The sequence below is a fragment of the Mycteria americana genome, chromosome 4, assembly GCF_035582795.1.
Source record: "Mycteria americana isolate JAX WOST 10 ecotype Jacksonville Zoo and Gardens chromosome 4, USCA_MyAme_1.0, whole genome shotgun sequence".
NCBI classification, from domain to species: domain Eukaryota; kingdom Metazoa; phylum Chordata; class Aves; order Ciconiiformes; family Ciconiidae; genus Mycteria; species Mycteria americana.
Window position 1 is genome coordinate 3,742,945 of NC_134368.1, and position 12,026 is coordinate 3,754,970.

The following is a 12,026-nucleotide window of genomic DNA, read 5'->3' on the forward strand; positions in this document are numbered from 1 at the left end:
CAACCTGCTGCACGCACAGACGCTCACCCCGCCGTGCTGCTGAGGGAAACGCCTCAGCGGCCACCCCAAACAGCCGTGCCCGACGACAAGGCCCACCGCCGCCGCGCTCACGGCCGGCTTCACCTCACAGTTTTTAATTCCTCCTTTCAACTTCCCTTCCGGCAGCACCAGCGCCCGGGCCGGGCCCCGCCGCCTCCCTCAGCGACCCCCCCCCCCCCTCCGCGGCCGGCGCTCCCTCACGGCCGCGCCTCGCCGCCAGGCCCCCTCCCCGCGCGGGCTGCCCTCCGCCACGCCGGCCCGGCCGCGCCCGCCTCAGCGCCGCCCCGCTGCAGGCATGCGGCGGGCAGCCCGCGCTCGGGGGCCTTGCGGCGGGGAGGGGTGGGACGTACCAAGTGCCACCGCCCCCCCCTCCCCCCTTGAGGCCGGTGTGGGCGGGGCTGGGTCGGAGGATGGACGCGGGGCTGCTCGCCGCCGCCGCCGTGCTCCTCGCCGTCCTTCTCTTCTTCGCCACCCGCCTCCGCGGCCAGGCGAGGGCAGGTGGGTTGCGGCCCGGCCGGGCCTTCTCCCCCCCCCCCGCCCCGGGGCCGCTCCCCGTCCCGTCCCGGCGGGGCGCGCTCGGGCGGGCCCGCCCCTGCTCTCAACGGCGTCCGGCGGGCGGGGGAGGGGCGGGGGCCTCCCGGGGGGGGGGGCATCTCCATGGAAACTGCGGGGGGGCGCCTCGCCTCAGACCTTCCCCTGAGGGGGAGCCGCCGTGGCGGGGGGGGTCTCGGTGGGTTCCTCGGGATCCCTGGCGTCCTGCCCTTCCCTCCGCCCGCCCCAGGCCCCGGGGTAGCGCCCTGGGCGGCGGCCAGGCCTGCTGCTGCTGCCGCCCCGGGCCCGGTTCCCGGCCTGAGGTGGTCTCAGGGTGAGGGAGGCCGGGTTTGCCGTGGGGTTTAAAGTCTGGCTGGGTTCCCGCTCTCGGGCTGGGCGGGCGGAGGGAAGGTGTCCCTAAGGCTCCTCCTGCAAACGGGGAGTGAATCCACTGTGTGAGGTGACAGCCCAGCCTGGCTGACAGGGAGCTCTTCACCCCTGATCCTCCCTGGCAGCTCCTGGGCTGGTCAATATTCCTGTCAGCTGTGAGACCTGAAAGGCAGGCCGGCCCCTCTCTGGCCTCTGACAGCCTGCTTTACTTGCATTTCACAGAAATTGCCCACTTCTCCTCCTTTTCCAGCTCGCCTGATGCTGCAAGGGCTTGCTAGCCGCGCCAGGTTTAGGTGCAGTGCTGCACAGTCCCAGTTCTGGGAACGGGTGGATGATACAGCACTTCCAGTCCTCCCTCAAACGGCGAGCGTTTTATTGCTGACCAGCAGTTGTGGCAGTGTGAAACCCTGCTGGAAGCGACCTTGTGTGCGAGTTGAATGTTATGGGAAGAAGTCAGATGCGGCCGTGAACTTATCAGCCTTGTTGTGTTTTTGAAGTGGAAGAAGGGAGGTTGTTCAGCTGCGGGGTCTCCAATTCAGATGTTTAGCCAGGACAGTCACTAAAGCCTTTGTCAACATAACAACACCAGTTTCCAGGATTTGGGGTGTTTTGGGGTTGGGGTTTTGTTTTTGAGAGGGGGTAGCTTTGATAACTTTAAGAGAAAAAAACAAAACATGTCTAGTATAAACACAGTCACAGTCTTGCTAGTGCAAGAGTGCATGCTTGTAAGGGCTTTGTGTTAAAAGCCGTTTTTCCTGATAATAAATTTTCCAACACATTTCTCTCGCACCTTTTCTTGTATAGACCTGGCCTAAATCTATCTCAGCAGCTTGGAAACTGTTGAAATTTCATCAGATTCCTAGTGAATCTGATGAATAGAGCTGAGCTTTTGGTAAAAGTGAATGATGTATGTCTTGGAGACATGAGGCTGCTGGAAATACATAATTTCCTGAACTTGATTTGTATGATGACTTAGGTAAATCAGGGGCTGTGGAGCTTGGGAGGATTTGTTTTTCTTTTCTTTTTTAAGCGTACACAGTTCTAACTAGCTTGAAGCCCAAACATTTGTTTTAAATGTTCTGAATTCTCAAAAAGCTTTAATACTGTTTTTGAGCAGGTTAGTTTACATTCAGGATAATTTAATCATTTTGAAGCCTCTTTTTCAGTGGCATCTTTTTGACACTTCCACATTGGTCTTGTTTTTTTTATTGTGGTTTTAAGATAATTTCTACCTTAATATACTGATTTCTGTCATTATAAAGTCTTTTACAGAATTTCAGATTGTGGGGATGACGTTGTTCTCCTTACACAACAGAAATTATTTTTCCAAACCATTGGGGCTGTGGTGTATTTAATATCTGCAAAATTTGGTCTTAAACAGGAATTTGCTTTCCTATTCCTTTTTCTTATGTGGAAAATGGAAGCTGCTACAATTCTTCGAGTACAATTCTTCTGTTGCCTCATGGAAAGGATTTGAAACCAGGGACTCTTGACCTAGAGAACTGGTTGGTAGCTCTCACCTTTTCTTTTTAATGTCTGGGGATAGGGGTAGCAGCTTCTCTTCATGCTTGCTCTTGGGGAATTGCCCCTTTAAAAGTGTTCAGGACTTGACTGCTTTAGATAATGAAGGCAGCTAAGGATCACAAGAGGTAAATCCTGTAACTTTGTATTTCCTTTCAAAGGTCATTTGGAGCAGCACAGTGTTTCCAGCAAGATCATGCCTGGGCTTGTTCTGCTGAGAATAGAAAAAAAAAAACCCCAACGTAGCATTGCTGGCTTTTATACGTGGTTGGCATGTCTATTTGTGAACAAGCCCTAATGTGATAAGCACCTCCTCAGGGAAGCCAAGCATACTTCCACCTGTTGCGTTTTGAATCACTTTCTCATTGAATTTCACAGGTTAGGTTAGCATGAAGGTAGAAGATGCTGGATGCTGCAAGTGTGGTGGGAAGTACCGCTAACGTGTGAGGGTGCAGCAGGTGGAGCTCTCGCCGCGTCGGTGCAGAACGGAGGGAGCTCACGAACCGGTAGCTGTGTCTTGTGGGACTGCCTTGAAACTTGCCAGCCCAGGTGTTACCCTGATGGACTGGCTTATCTGATATAACTGAAGATAATGTGATAGGCAAAGGATTGCTTCTCAAGAAAAAAGTCTTTGCTCTGAGCGAGTGGTAATTTGCAAAGCTTTGTAAAGGAGCAGATTTCTACCTGGGGGATGTAAAATTAGGTCCTAAGAAGTCTCGGCTCTGACAGATTTCATAGTATTCTTTGCAGTGATACAACAGTGGTGCTTCACATCCAGTTTAGGAAAGAGCTCTGCTTTCAGAGCAGAGTTCTGCTCTCTTCCTCTTTGGGAAGGAGATAGGACAACCAGAGTCTCACAGTTGCTGCTGTGTGCTGGCTGACAAGTCAGATGAAAAAACTCTCCATTGCTGCCTCTGCTCTATGCTGATGTTTCTGAAAATGCAGAGGCAGAGCTGCTTTCTCAGCGTGGCAGTAAATCTGCTGTCCCCAGAAAAGAGGTATTGTCTGGTTTTTGAAAGACTGAGTCAGGAACTGGAGAACATACAGCTTAAAACACAAACTAAACCCGTGTTCATTTTCCAGACATCTGTTTAATTTTTTGTTTTTATTGCCTGTTAATTTGAGGTCTTTATCTAACTAATTTCTTCTGACCTGCCGTTCTGCAAACCGTCGAGCAACTCGTGGATCAACTTGTCTCACCTGTATAATGGTGGTCATTAAGTTTCACGCAGATGGCTCTATATCAAGTCTAATTAGTCCCTGGGTGACTAATCTCTGCATGAACTGGCTAGCCTGGGGTGCCACTTAGGTCCAAGACCTCTGCAGCTGCAGGAAAATGAAGAGATGTATTCAGATAAGTGCAGCGGCCGAACCACGCCCTGTGCTGCAGGAGGAGGTGAAAAAAACACAGGGCCGGACCCCAGAGAAAATTATTCTTGACCTCAAATCTGACAGTCAATCCACTTCCAAGAATAAGAGCAAGAGGGTTTTTGAGTGTATCCTCTGTATTTTTTGAAACCACCAGCCACACCCCTCTGTATGCAGCTTTAGTCAATCTATGCTGCTTCCAGTTCAGAGGGAGGGAGAGCACATCTGACTTTCTAGTTACTGGAATAAATGATGTGTCTTGAGCCATGTAGACAAATTGTTGACCCAGCCTGAAGAACCAGCCAGGTATGAGTGTGCTACAGGCAGAGTAAACGATTCTTTTCTCCTCCCCCTCATGAAGGATGGGAAGAAATGCAAGGACTAACATTCACGTTTTTCAAATGACTGTCCAGCTGAATAGTTTGCAAACAGAAGCTACAGGGGAGGGGTGGAGAAAAAAAGCTGTGTTAAAGCGTATCTTCTCCTACTAAATGACAATCCATAGTGTCTAGGTGTCTTCAGTTGTTTGCCTGAATGTTTTGGAGATCTGACCAAAGTGTTGTCCAACACCTGCCTTGTGTGTTTGACCATGATATGGGTCACGTTTGGTGAGGTTTTTACTCCTTTCTGAGCCCTGTTCACACTGCCCAACTTTGAGGAATTACCGTGTCTCCTGTAGAGAATTAAACTGAGAAAACAGGATAGCTTGGTTCACGTGTTTGTCTCTGTGAGGGTTAAGCACCTCGGTTTGAAATGAACATGTGGCTTATAAATAGATTCCTCTTTCACAAAATGCAAAACAGTCTCTGTTTCACAAGGACAACGGGAACCAAAAACAAGCCCCAGAATGAATGAGCGCTAGAATTGCGCAGCTGAGACGCTGTGCAGGACCACCTTTGGAAGTTACTGAGATAGACACAGGGAAGCTTTCAGGTGAAAGGATGCTAAGGTTTGAATCGCAGTGTCTCTCAAGAACTTATTAAGAGAAATATTGCATTTGTATAGAAATTCTTTTTGAAGACTAAGTATTTCTGGCATTTAGTAGTGTCCCAATAAGTGATCTGCTGCTCTGCCTTTGGAGTATAATGCTTTCCTAATGCATGTTCTATAGCATTTGAAATAAGCATTATCATGCTATAAATAAGACTGGGCAAATCTTGAAGCAAAATGATCGGATCCTTGGAGCCTACACTCTGTAATTTATTAGAGACCTGTTTTGGTCCACAGATAAAAGGAGTGGGTGAGAACAAGAGGGTGACAGCAGTGTGATAGCGCAGTGACTCAAATCAAAATGTCACGGTGCGTGTTGGTGCTGGAGTTTGCTGGGGGACTGCTAACATCATTGTTGCAGCAATCCTGAACTTCTCATGGCTTTGCTGGCCAAATACTTCCCCAGATTACTCTGCTTTGCAGCCTGTGCTGAGCTCAGTGCTGCTGCAGCTGTATTGTTATCAGTACCAAAGTTAGCTGCTTTGAAGCTACTTGAGATGTACTGAGATGAGCTGCAAGCACACCTTTGATCGTCATGTAGATGTAGTCATAATGGATCTTACTTTCTGATCGTAGATATGCTAATTGTAATTTTTTTTAGGAAGGCATTGTTTGGATCAGAGGATGTTGGAAACTTGGCAGAGTGCGGAGAGCATTTTGTGCTCCTGCTGGGACACCATATCATCCAGCGAGGCACAAAAAATGTGTCCCAAGTTTAAGTAAATGAGTAGTTCTACAGCTTTCTATGAGACCATTTGAATATTTACCTGAATTAAGGCATAGTAGTTAATACTTTGCAGGATTGAGCAAGTAACAACATACACAAATATCAGTTACGCTTACCAACAGAATATGCAACGCAGGGTATCGAGGATGATGATATTTTACCATTAACTGATCGTTTTGGCATGACCACCGTAGTTGATAGCAACAGGATCATGGAGGTCTCAAATAAGAACCTGGCAGAGGGTTTTCTATGGAGAACTTCTGAAATGAGCCCACCAGTCAGTCACTTGCTCCCATGCTGTCTCCTAGCTCCTCCTCTGTTATGATATTCCTCATTTGTCAGATCTTAATTAGTAACTGCAGCATATACAGATAGGGTGGCAGCGAGAGCTGTAGTGACCTTTGGTGTCTTCCCATACATGTGTTTGTTGGGAGACCTGCAGTTTAAATCAGCGTGGTAGAATGAAGTTACCCTGTATATATTACAGCTGTAATTTGTAGTCCTTATTTGCTATTCAGGTTTCGTTTCAGGTATAACGATTTACATATTCCTTTCTGAAACATGCACGCTCTGAGGTTTGAACTCAGATGAATCTACTTCTAAGTTACACAAGTACAAAATAAAAATGAAAAAAAAATTAAAAGAATTGGAATACTTTAGAAGGGAAGAAAAATAATTCTGGGTCCTTGCCTTTTGGTAACTCAAAAATGATTAGACTGCTAGTCCTGCCAGATAAGGGAATTGTTTTCTAGTGGAAGGGAAAAACAGATTATCAGTTTAGTTTAAATAAGAACATTTTTTGAGCACTTGAAAGAGGTCTTTGTTTTGTGTTGTGGTGATTTTTTGGGGGGTTTTTTGAAAGATGTGGGCTCTGTCAGGTCAAATAATATTAGCAGCACATAGCTATAGCTTTTTCTTTACGATGATCCGTATGCTATTGCAAAACAGACTGATGTCAGGATAAAATTCCCATTGCACAGAGCACTGTGCACAAATAAGAAGGTGCCAGTGCATGATCCCGCTTAATCATAGGAAAGCAACTTGCACATATCTGTTGCCATGCAGGGGAAAAAAAAAAAAACATGAGAGTGGGGAGGCATTCTCTCATTTGGAAAAAAGCACTGGTATTGCACTTCTGATTGCACAAGTTGACTGGGAAAAGGACAACTGCAGCAAGCAGACATGGCAAATCTCTCATCAATTATATTTGCATTTTGCAGCTGATGAGGAACACCAGCAAAATGTGGTGGCAGCAGCAGCAGTGGCCAGGCCTCGGCCCCTTGCTGAAGAGCGGGGAGATGGGATGCCAAGGCGCCGGAGGAACATGGGAAACCGACTGATGGCCCAGAGGAGAGCGCAGCAGGCGGAAGACTGGGTGGAAGGTAAGGTTTGGTTCAGTTCATCTTGCAAACAATGAAATGGACCTTAACAGCAGACGTTAAGGTTGGTGAAGGGGTGCGGTTGGCTCCCGAAGAAAGTTTTTCAGTTTTGCTGACTGTGAATTATTTACAGCTTGACTATAATCTGTCTGACTTCCAACTTCTCTCCGTACTTCATCACTTGTCTCTAGATACTGCTTGCCTTTAACTGAAGTGTCCACCTCCTTCTGTGGTGTATTGTGGCAGTTTGTTGTGCCAACAGTGCATCACAACATATTCTTCACTTATTTCCTAGAAACTGCCTTTTGTATTTCCTGCTTGGCCATGCAGGTTAAATTTAGGTAAGCAGAATCCGCACCTTGCACTAGAACAACGAGCTCTAGTAAAGTATTAGTTTCTTGCAAATCGGTGGGAAGCAATAATTCCCCAATATAATCTCTGCAAAATCTGGAATTTTCTTTCTGAGCAGCCATCCAGGTGGTGATCAGAATTAAGCCGATTTGCTGGAGATCACCACAGACTGCAGCATTTTGTCTTACTGCCAGCAGGTTGTTGACAACAAGTCCTCTGTTCCTGTGCTGGATCTACAGTTAATAGCTGTACTTCTGTGGTATCGCTGTGGACAAGAATATGGTGATAAATAACATCTTTATACACTCTGCAAGCTTCACTCCCTTTGCTGGTGAAACTTCACACATTATTATCTTTATTACTAAAGAGATTATATCACCATGATTCACCTAACTGCATTCCTTCTACTTTCAGATCGTGGTTAAGTGTTCAGAGTTTCTGCTGAAGTATTGATAAAAGTGGGCTTTGCTTCACTTGAGTTTGCAGTGGAGATCAGCGTGTCTTTTTGGTCTGCAGTAGGTGAGAAACAGTGAGCACACAGCTCTGTGATGCCTTGATTAGGGGCTAGTTGCACTTTGTTCAGCTTTTCTTGTCTTGCAGTTTGTAGAAAGCGTCTTGTGCTCACATTGGGAGGTAAACATGCTATTCAAGCTAATTACGTTCAACAGTTTCACAAATGGAAAATTGACAGGTCTGAACTTTTCAACTTTGGGTATTTCTTTTCATGTGATAACATCCTGGAAAGAAAATGGAATCTAAAAATCTTTCATCTTAAACTCCAAACATCAAAAGTTTGAATGCCGAAGGCTGACCGTGAAGCTGTCAAAGGAAATGGCTTATCTTACTTTGTCACTTTAGCAATAGAAGAATCTGTGTCATTGGGCTTTATAAATAATTCTTTTGCAGCTTACTGTACATCAGATGCAAGTGCTGCAGCTCTTGCATGAAGTTTTCTTTGAAATTACATCCCTGTTTTGTTTTTTTTTTTTTAATTTCTTTTTCAAATTAAAACAACTTCTTGCTCTTTGCTTCTGTCTTGTGCTTCCCTGTGTGTTTTTATTCATATTCTGGGATGGTCTTTCCAAGTGCCTAAGCACTGCTGCACAACAGTGACAGCAAAGCCTTTGCGACTGAGCATAGACTTCAGCAGTGTAGCTGTGGAGAGAAGCATCTGTCGCTGCTTCCCCAGCGTTGAGGTGTGGAATGGCTCAGGGCCATATTACTTGGGATTAGCCCCTCTCTGTCATGGATTGGCTGTGTCTGTGCTGCAAAGGCCTTAGCCTGGCCCTGAGCTATCTGTATTAGTGTGGTGTTTGTTTTTTTTTTTTTCTCCTTAGAGAAGGATGTGTTACATGTTTTGAAGCCCACACTGTGGGCACATGGCATAGGCCTGGAATCACCTCTTCGATTTGTCTCCTTCGTGCGGGGGCCATGTGCATTTTCTCTGTGTCATTGCAATATAGAGCAGTTTTGCCTAATTACTGCCTCCATTTGAACCTGTTGAAATAGCAAGTTATCCCTACAGCAGAGTTTTGCGTTATAAAAATTAGTTGACTCGCATGGAAAGAGAGCCCAGAATGCATCCGGTGATGTGCAGTCCCAGGCAATGCACGACCGGTTGGGGCACCCGGGGCTGAAGAGCAAAGTTGTTTGGCAATGTAGACAGAAACACTGAAAACAAGCCAGCCTGGTTTCTTCAGTCTTGACTTGTAAATGCTCTTGTTGCTTTAGAAGGCTTCTGAACATCTGCAGCTGAAGTGGATTTTTTTGTCGTTGTTAAAATATTGTTAAATTTGTTGATATATTTTACTAGTAAGTTTCTGTTCTGTGTGTGGAATTTCCACTCTGGGCCTGTGTTTAGCTTTGGGCAAAGCTACCTGATCCTGTTCTGTGTCACTGAGTTCTGCCACAGGTGGGTGCAGGTGTAACACCAACCCATTGCTGCAAGATTTCTAGCACTGAACTCGGGAAGAGCATGAGGATGCCCTGGCCATATCTATGTTACCATTACAGACATAGAAGTGGAGTCAGGTAGGAACTGCTGTTATCACTAAAGTATTCTGCCTGTCGGGAGCCAGTTCTGCTGACTCTAGGAAATGGTCTCAAAGCAACGCTTGCAGGCTTTGGAGCTGTGGTTAGCATGAGGGTTTTCTGTTTTCCATCTAACAATCAGATTTCAATTCCAGAATGAGAAAGAAAGCTTCAAGGGTAAAATAGTAGCCCACAGTTTCTGCTGCCTGTGCGAAGTCGTTGTATTGTGCCAGTAGTCGGATCTCTCACAGAGTATGGGGGGGTAGAAAACCAAACAAATTGTGGCACTAGGATCAGAACCTTGATAGCTTTTAATTGTCCCTTCTGTAGTTGAAATCTTAGTCTTATTTACTTGCAAGTCTGGGTAAGGAGGAGTCATTTAATATAGACAAGGATAGTAAATGATTGTTTTGAATACTCAAATCTCCACCCATTGCCAGTGGAGCTAAACCAGGTTATAATTCTTCCTTTAGCTCGGTTAGGTAGCGTAAGACACCCAAATTACTTGCAGGTTGGCACAGACAGAAAATAAAGGGTGAAGCACTAAATGCCTCGACTTTCCTACCCGAATTGCAACCCACGCAGCGTATGTAGGTTCCTTATTCACGGGTTCCATGTGGGCTGCGCTGTACTGTGGGGGCAGGCCCGCTAGCCGGGTGCCTACGCTGGCTCAGTTTGCCTGAGTAATGTTTTTCAGTAGTTAGTTGAGTACTCAAAGGAGGTCATCTGTTATGAGAATATCAACATCTATTAATATCCTCTGGTGGCCAAAGATTGCTGGGGAGATATTTTTCATTGGTGACAAAGTAATTCTCAAAATGACTGAGACCCCCGAGCTGTGTTCCACCAGCGTGACTTCCAGGCTGGCTTTAGAAAAACGGGTTTGGTTGACTTACATTGCCCATCTTAATTCTAGTCATAACACTACTGCCTTTCATGCAGCACAGTGCAATCTAGGTGACTGTTGTTAAAGTCTGTGTGCCTCAGAGGACATCTGCTCTGCACATTGTAGCAGGGTGCCTAGGCCTTTCCCTGTGGAAAATGATCTGGAAGGAGAGTTCTGTATTCATGTGGTTAGGTTGCTTCTGATATCCCAGCTAGCAGACTTAATTAGCTCTGCTGCATCTTAATTTAAATTGAACCCAGACAGAAGTGGCTTTGTGGGGCTAGCTACAGCCAAGACGAAAATAAACTCACCGCAAGGCATAAATGTGTGTGGATTTCAGGCATTAATCATTTAGGGCAGGAGAGGCCAAGCTAAGCAGTGGAAGGAAGCAGGGGAAAGGGGATAAATTGGAGTCTGGTTGAGGGTTGGTTGGGGCATGGAGTAGTGTGAATAAATAGTGTTAGTCATTTTCCAGTTTCAGATCCCATTTATTTATTGACTGAGGAGGGTGTCTTTGGCTCTTGTTTCTGCCTGACTGATGCTCTGAGTGCATCCACTTGGACTTTGATCACCTTTGGGTACGTGTAAAGAGGTTTTGTTGAGAGCTTTTATTTGGTTGCTGGTCACGCACAAAAAAAGCAGTCGTCCAATTCTTGAGTTGAGCTTGTGCTTCCAAACCTGCTCATTGTGCCTTGAACACTGCAAAGAGCTCTGCAGTGAAGTAGGTACTTCTCTTGACACTACATTTTTTGCTTCTTGGAGCCAATCTGACGTTTGCATAAAAGTTTTAGGACCGTAATTTCCTATAAAGTGACAAGAAACTTGTGGGGATGAAGTTGTAATGATGGCAAGTATGGTTGGGTCGTCTTGATCCCACTCTGGTAAAAAAGAATGAGGATGATGATCTGAGGCAAATGTCTGTTTGCTTGAAGGGCTGTTATACGTTATTTCCGACAGTGACTTTGTACAAACACGTAGTGAGAAAACCTGCCTGCCTCAGCACACGATACAAAGAGTTTGCGGAGAGACAGAGGCATGCACAGGCAAAGTGCCTTTTCCAGGGTGGTTCAGTCAGTGAGTAGGATACAGGTTTTGCAGTCCAAGTTTTCTGTCACTTGGAGTGGTGTCTTGGACCAAAACTTGCTACTGTTGATTTGGGGGGGGGGGCAGCATTTTTGTTGGCTGAAACTGGTGGGTGTCACCACACCATGATTTAGGGTCGTTGCAAAGAAACAGACTTGCTAAGAAATGATAGCAATCTCCAAACCACCAAGCAAAACAAAGACCACTGGGCAACCCTCTGGGTGGAAGGCTTTGGTGGGTGTTGTGGGTGAGGCTGCGCTAGAAGGAGAAAGAAATAAGGCAAAAGAGAAGGACGTGCCGGGGGAGCCTGAGCAGCCCAGTACATTTCCAGGGAATATTTTCAAGCGTTTAATTTTGAAAGGTGCTCACTTCCACATCCTACAAACAAATGACCTCCCTGACTTGTTGCAGAAAGTGTTGCCAAAAAATGGGATTTTGTGTGGCTTATTATGTTTTGATTTTTTTCTTAACAAACAGAAAGTAAGGACTGCATCAAAGAAATAATCTGGTTTTGTCAACGGCCTTTATTCCTAACTGAAACAAGCTACAGGCTCTCTACTTTTGGCAGCAGCATATAACTCCAAAAGGTTAAATATCCCAACATCTGCATGCCTTTTCTCTGAGCTTTTTTAGCCCAGTACATCTGAGCACAGATGTAAGAACATCCAGTACAGTTTGGGTTAAATTTACTTTAATTCCACAGAATCAATAACAATAAAGCCAACAGCTT

At 46.0% G+C, this 12,026-nt stretch overlaps 1 protein-coding gene across 1 annotated transcript in view; it reads left to right on the plus strand.

Annotated features, from left to right (window-relative positions):
- The first annotated feature begins 384 nt into the window (after window positions 1-384).
- DDRGK1 (DDRGK domain containing 1) overlaps window positions 385-12,026 on the plus strand; it is a 39,573-nt gene continuing 27,931 nt past the window's right edge. Inside the window, exons 1-2 of the mRNA XM_075499473.1 lie at window positions 385-537; window positions 6,787-6,948. Coding sequence (XP_075355588.1) covers window positions 450-537; window positions 6,787-6,948 — 250 coding nt within the window. The 5' untranslated portion in view covers window positions 385-449. The remainder of the gene's footprint in view (window positions 538-6,786; window positions 6,949-12,026) is intronic.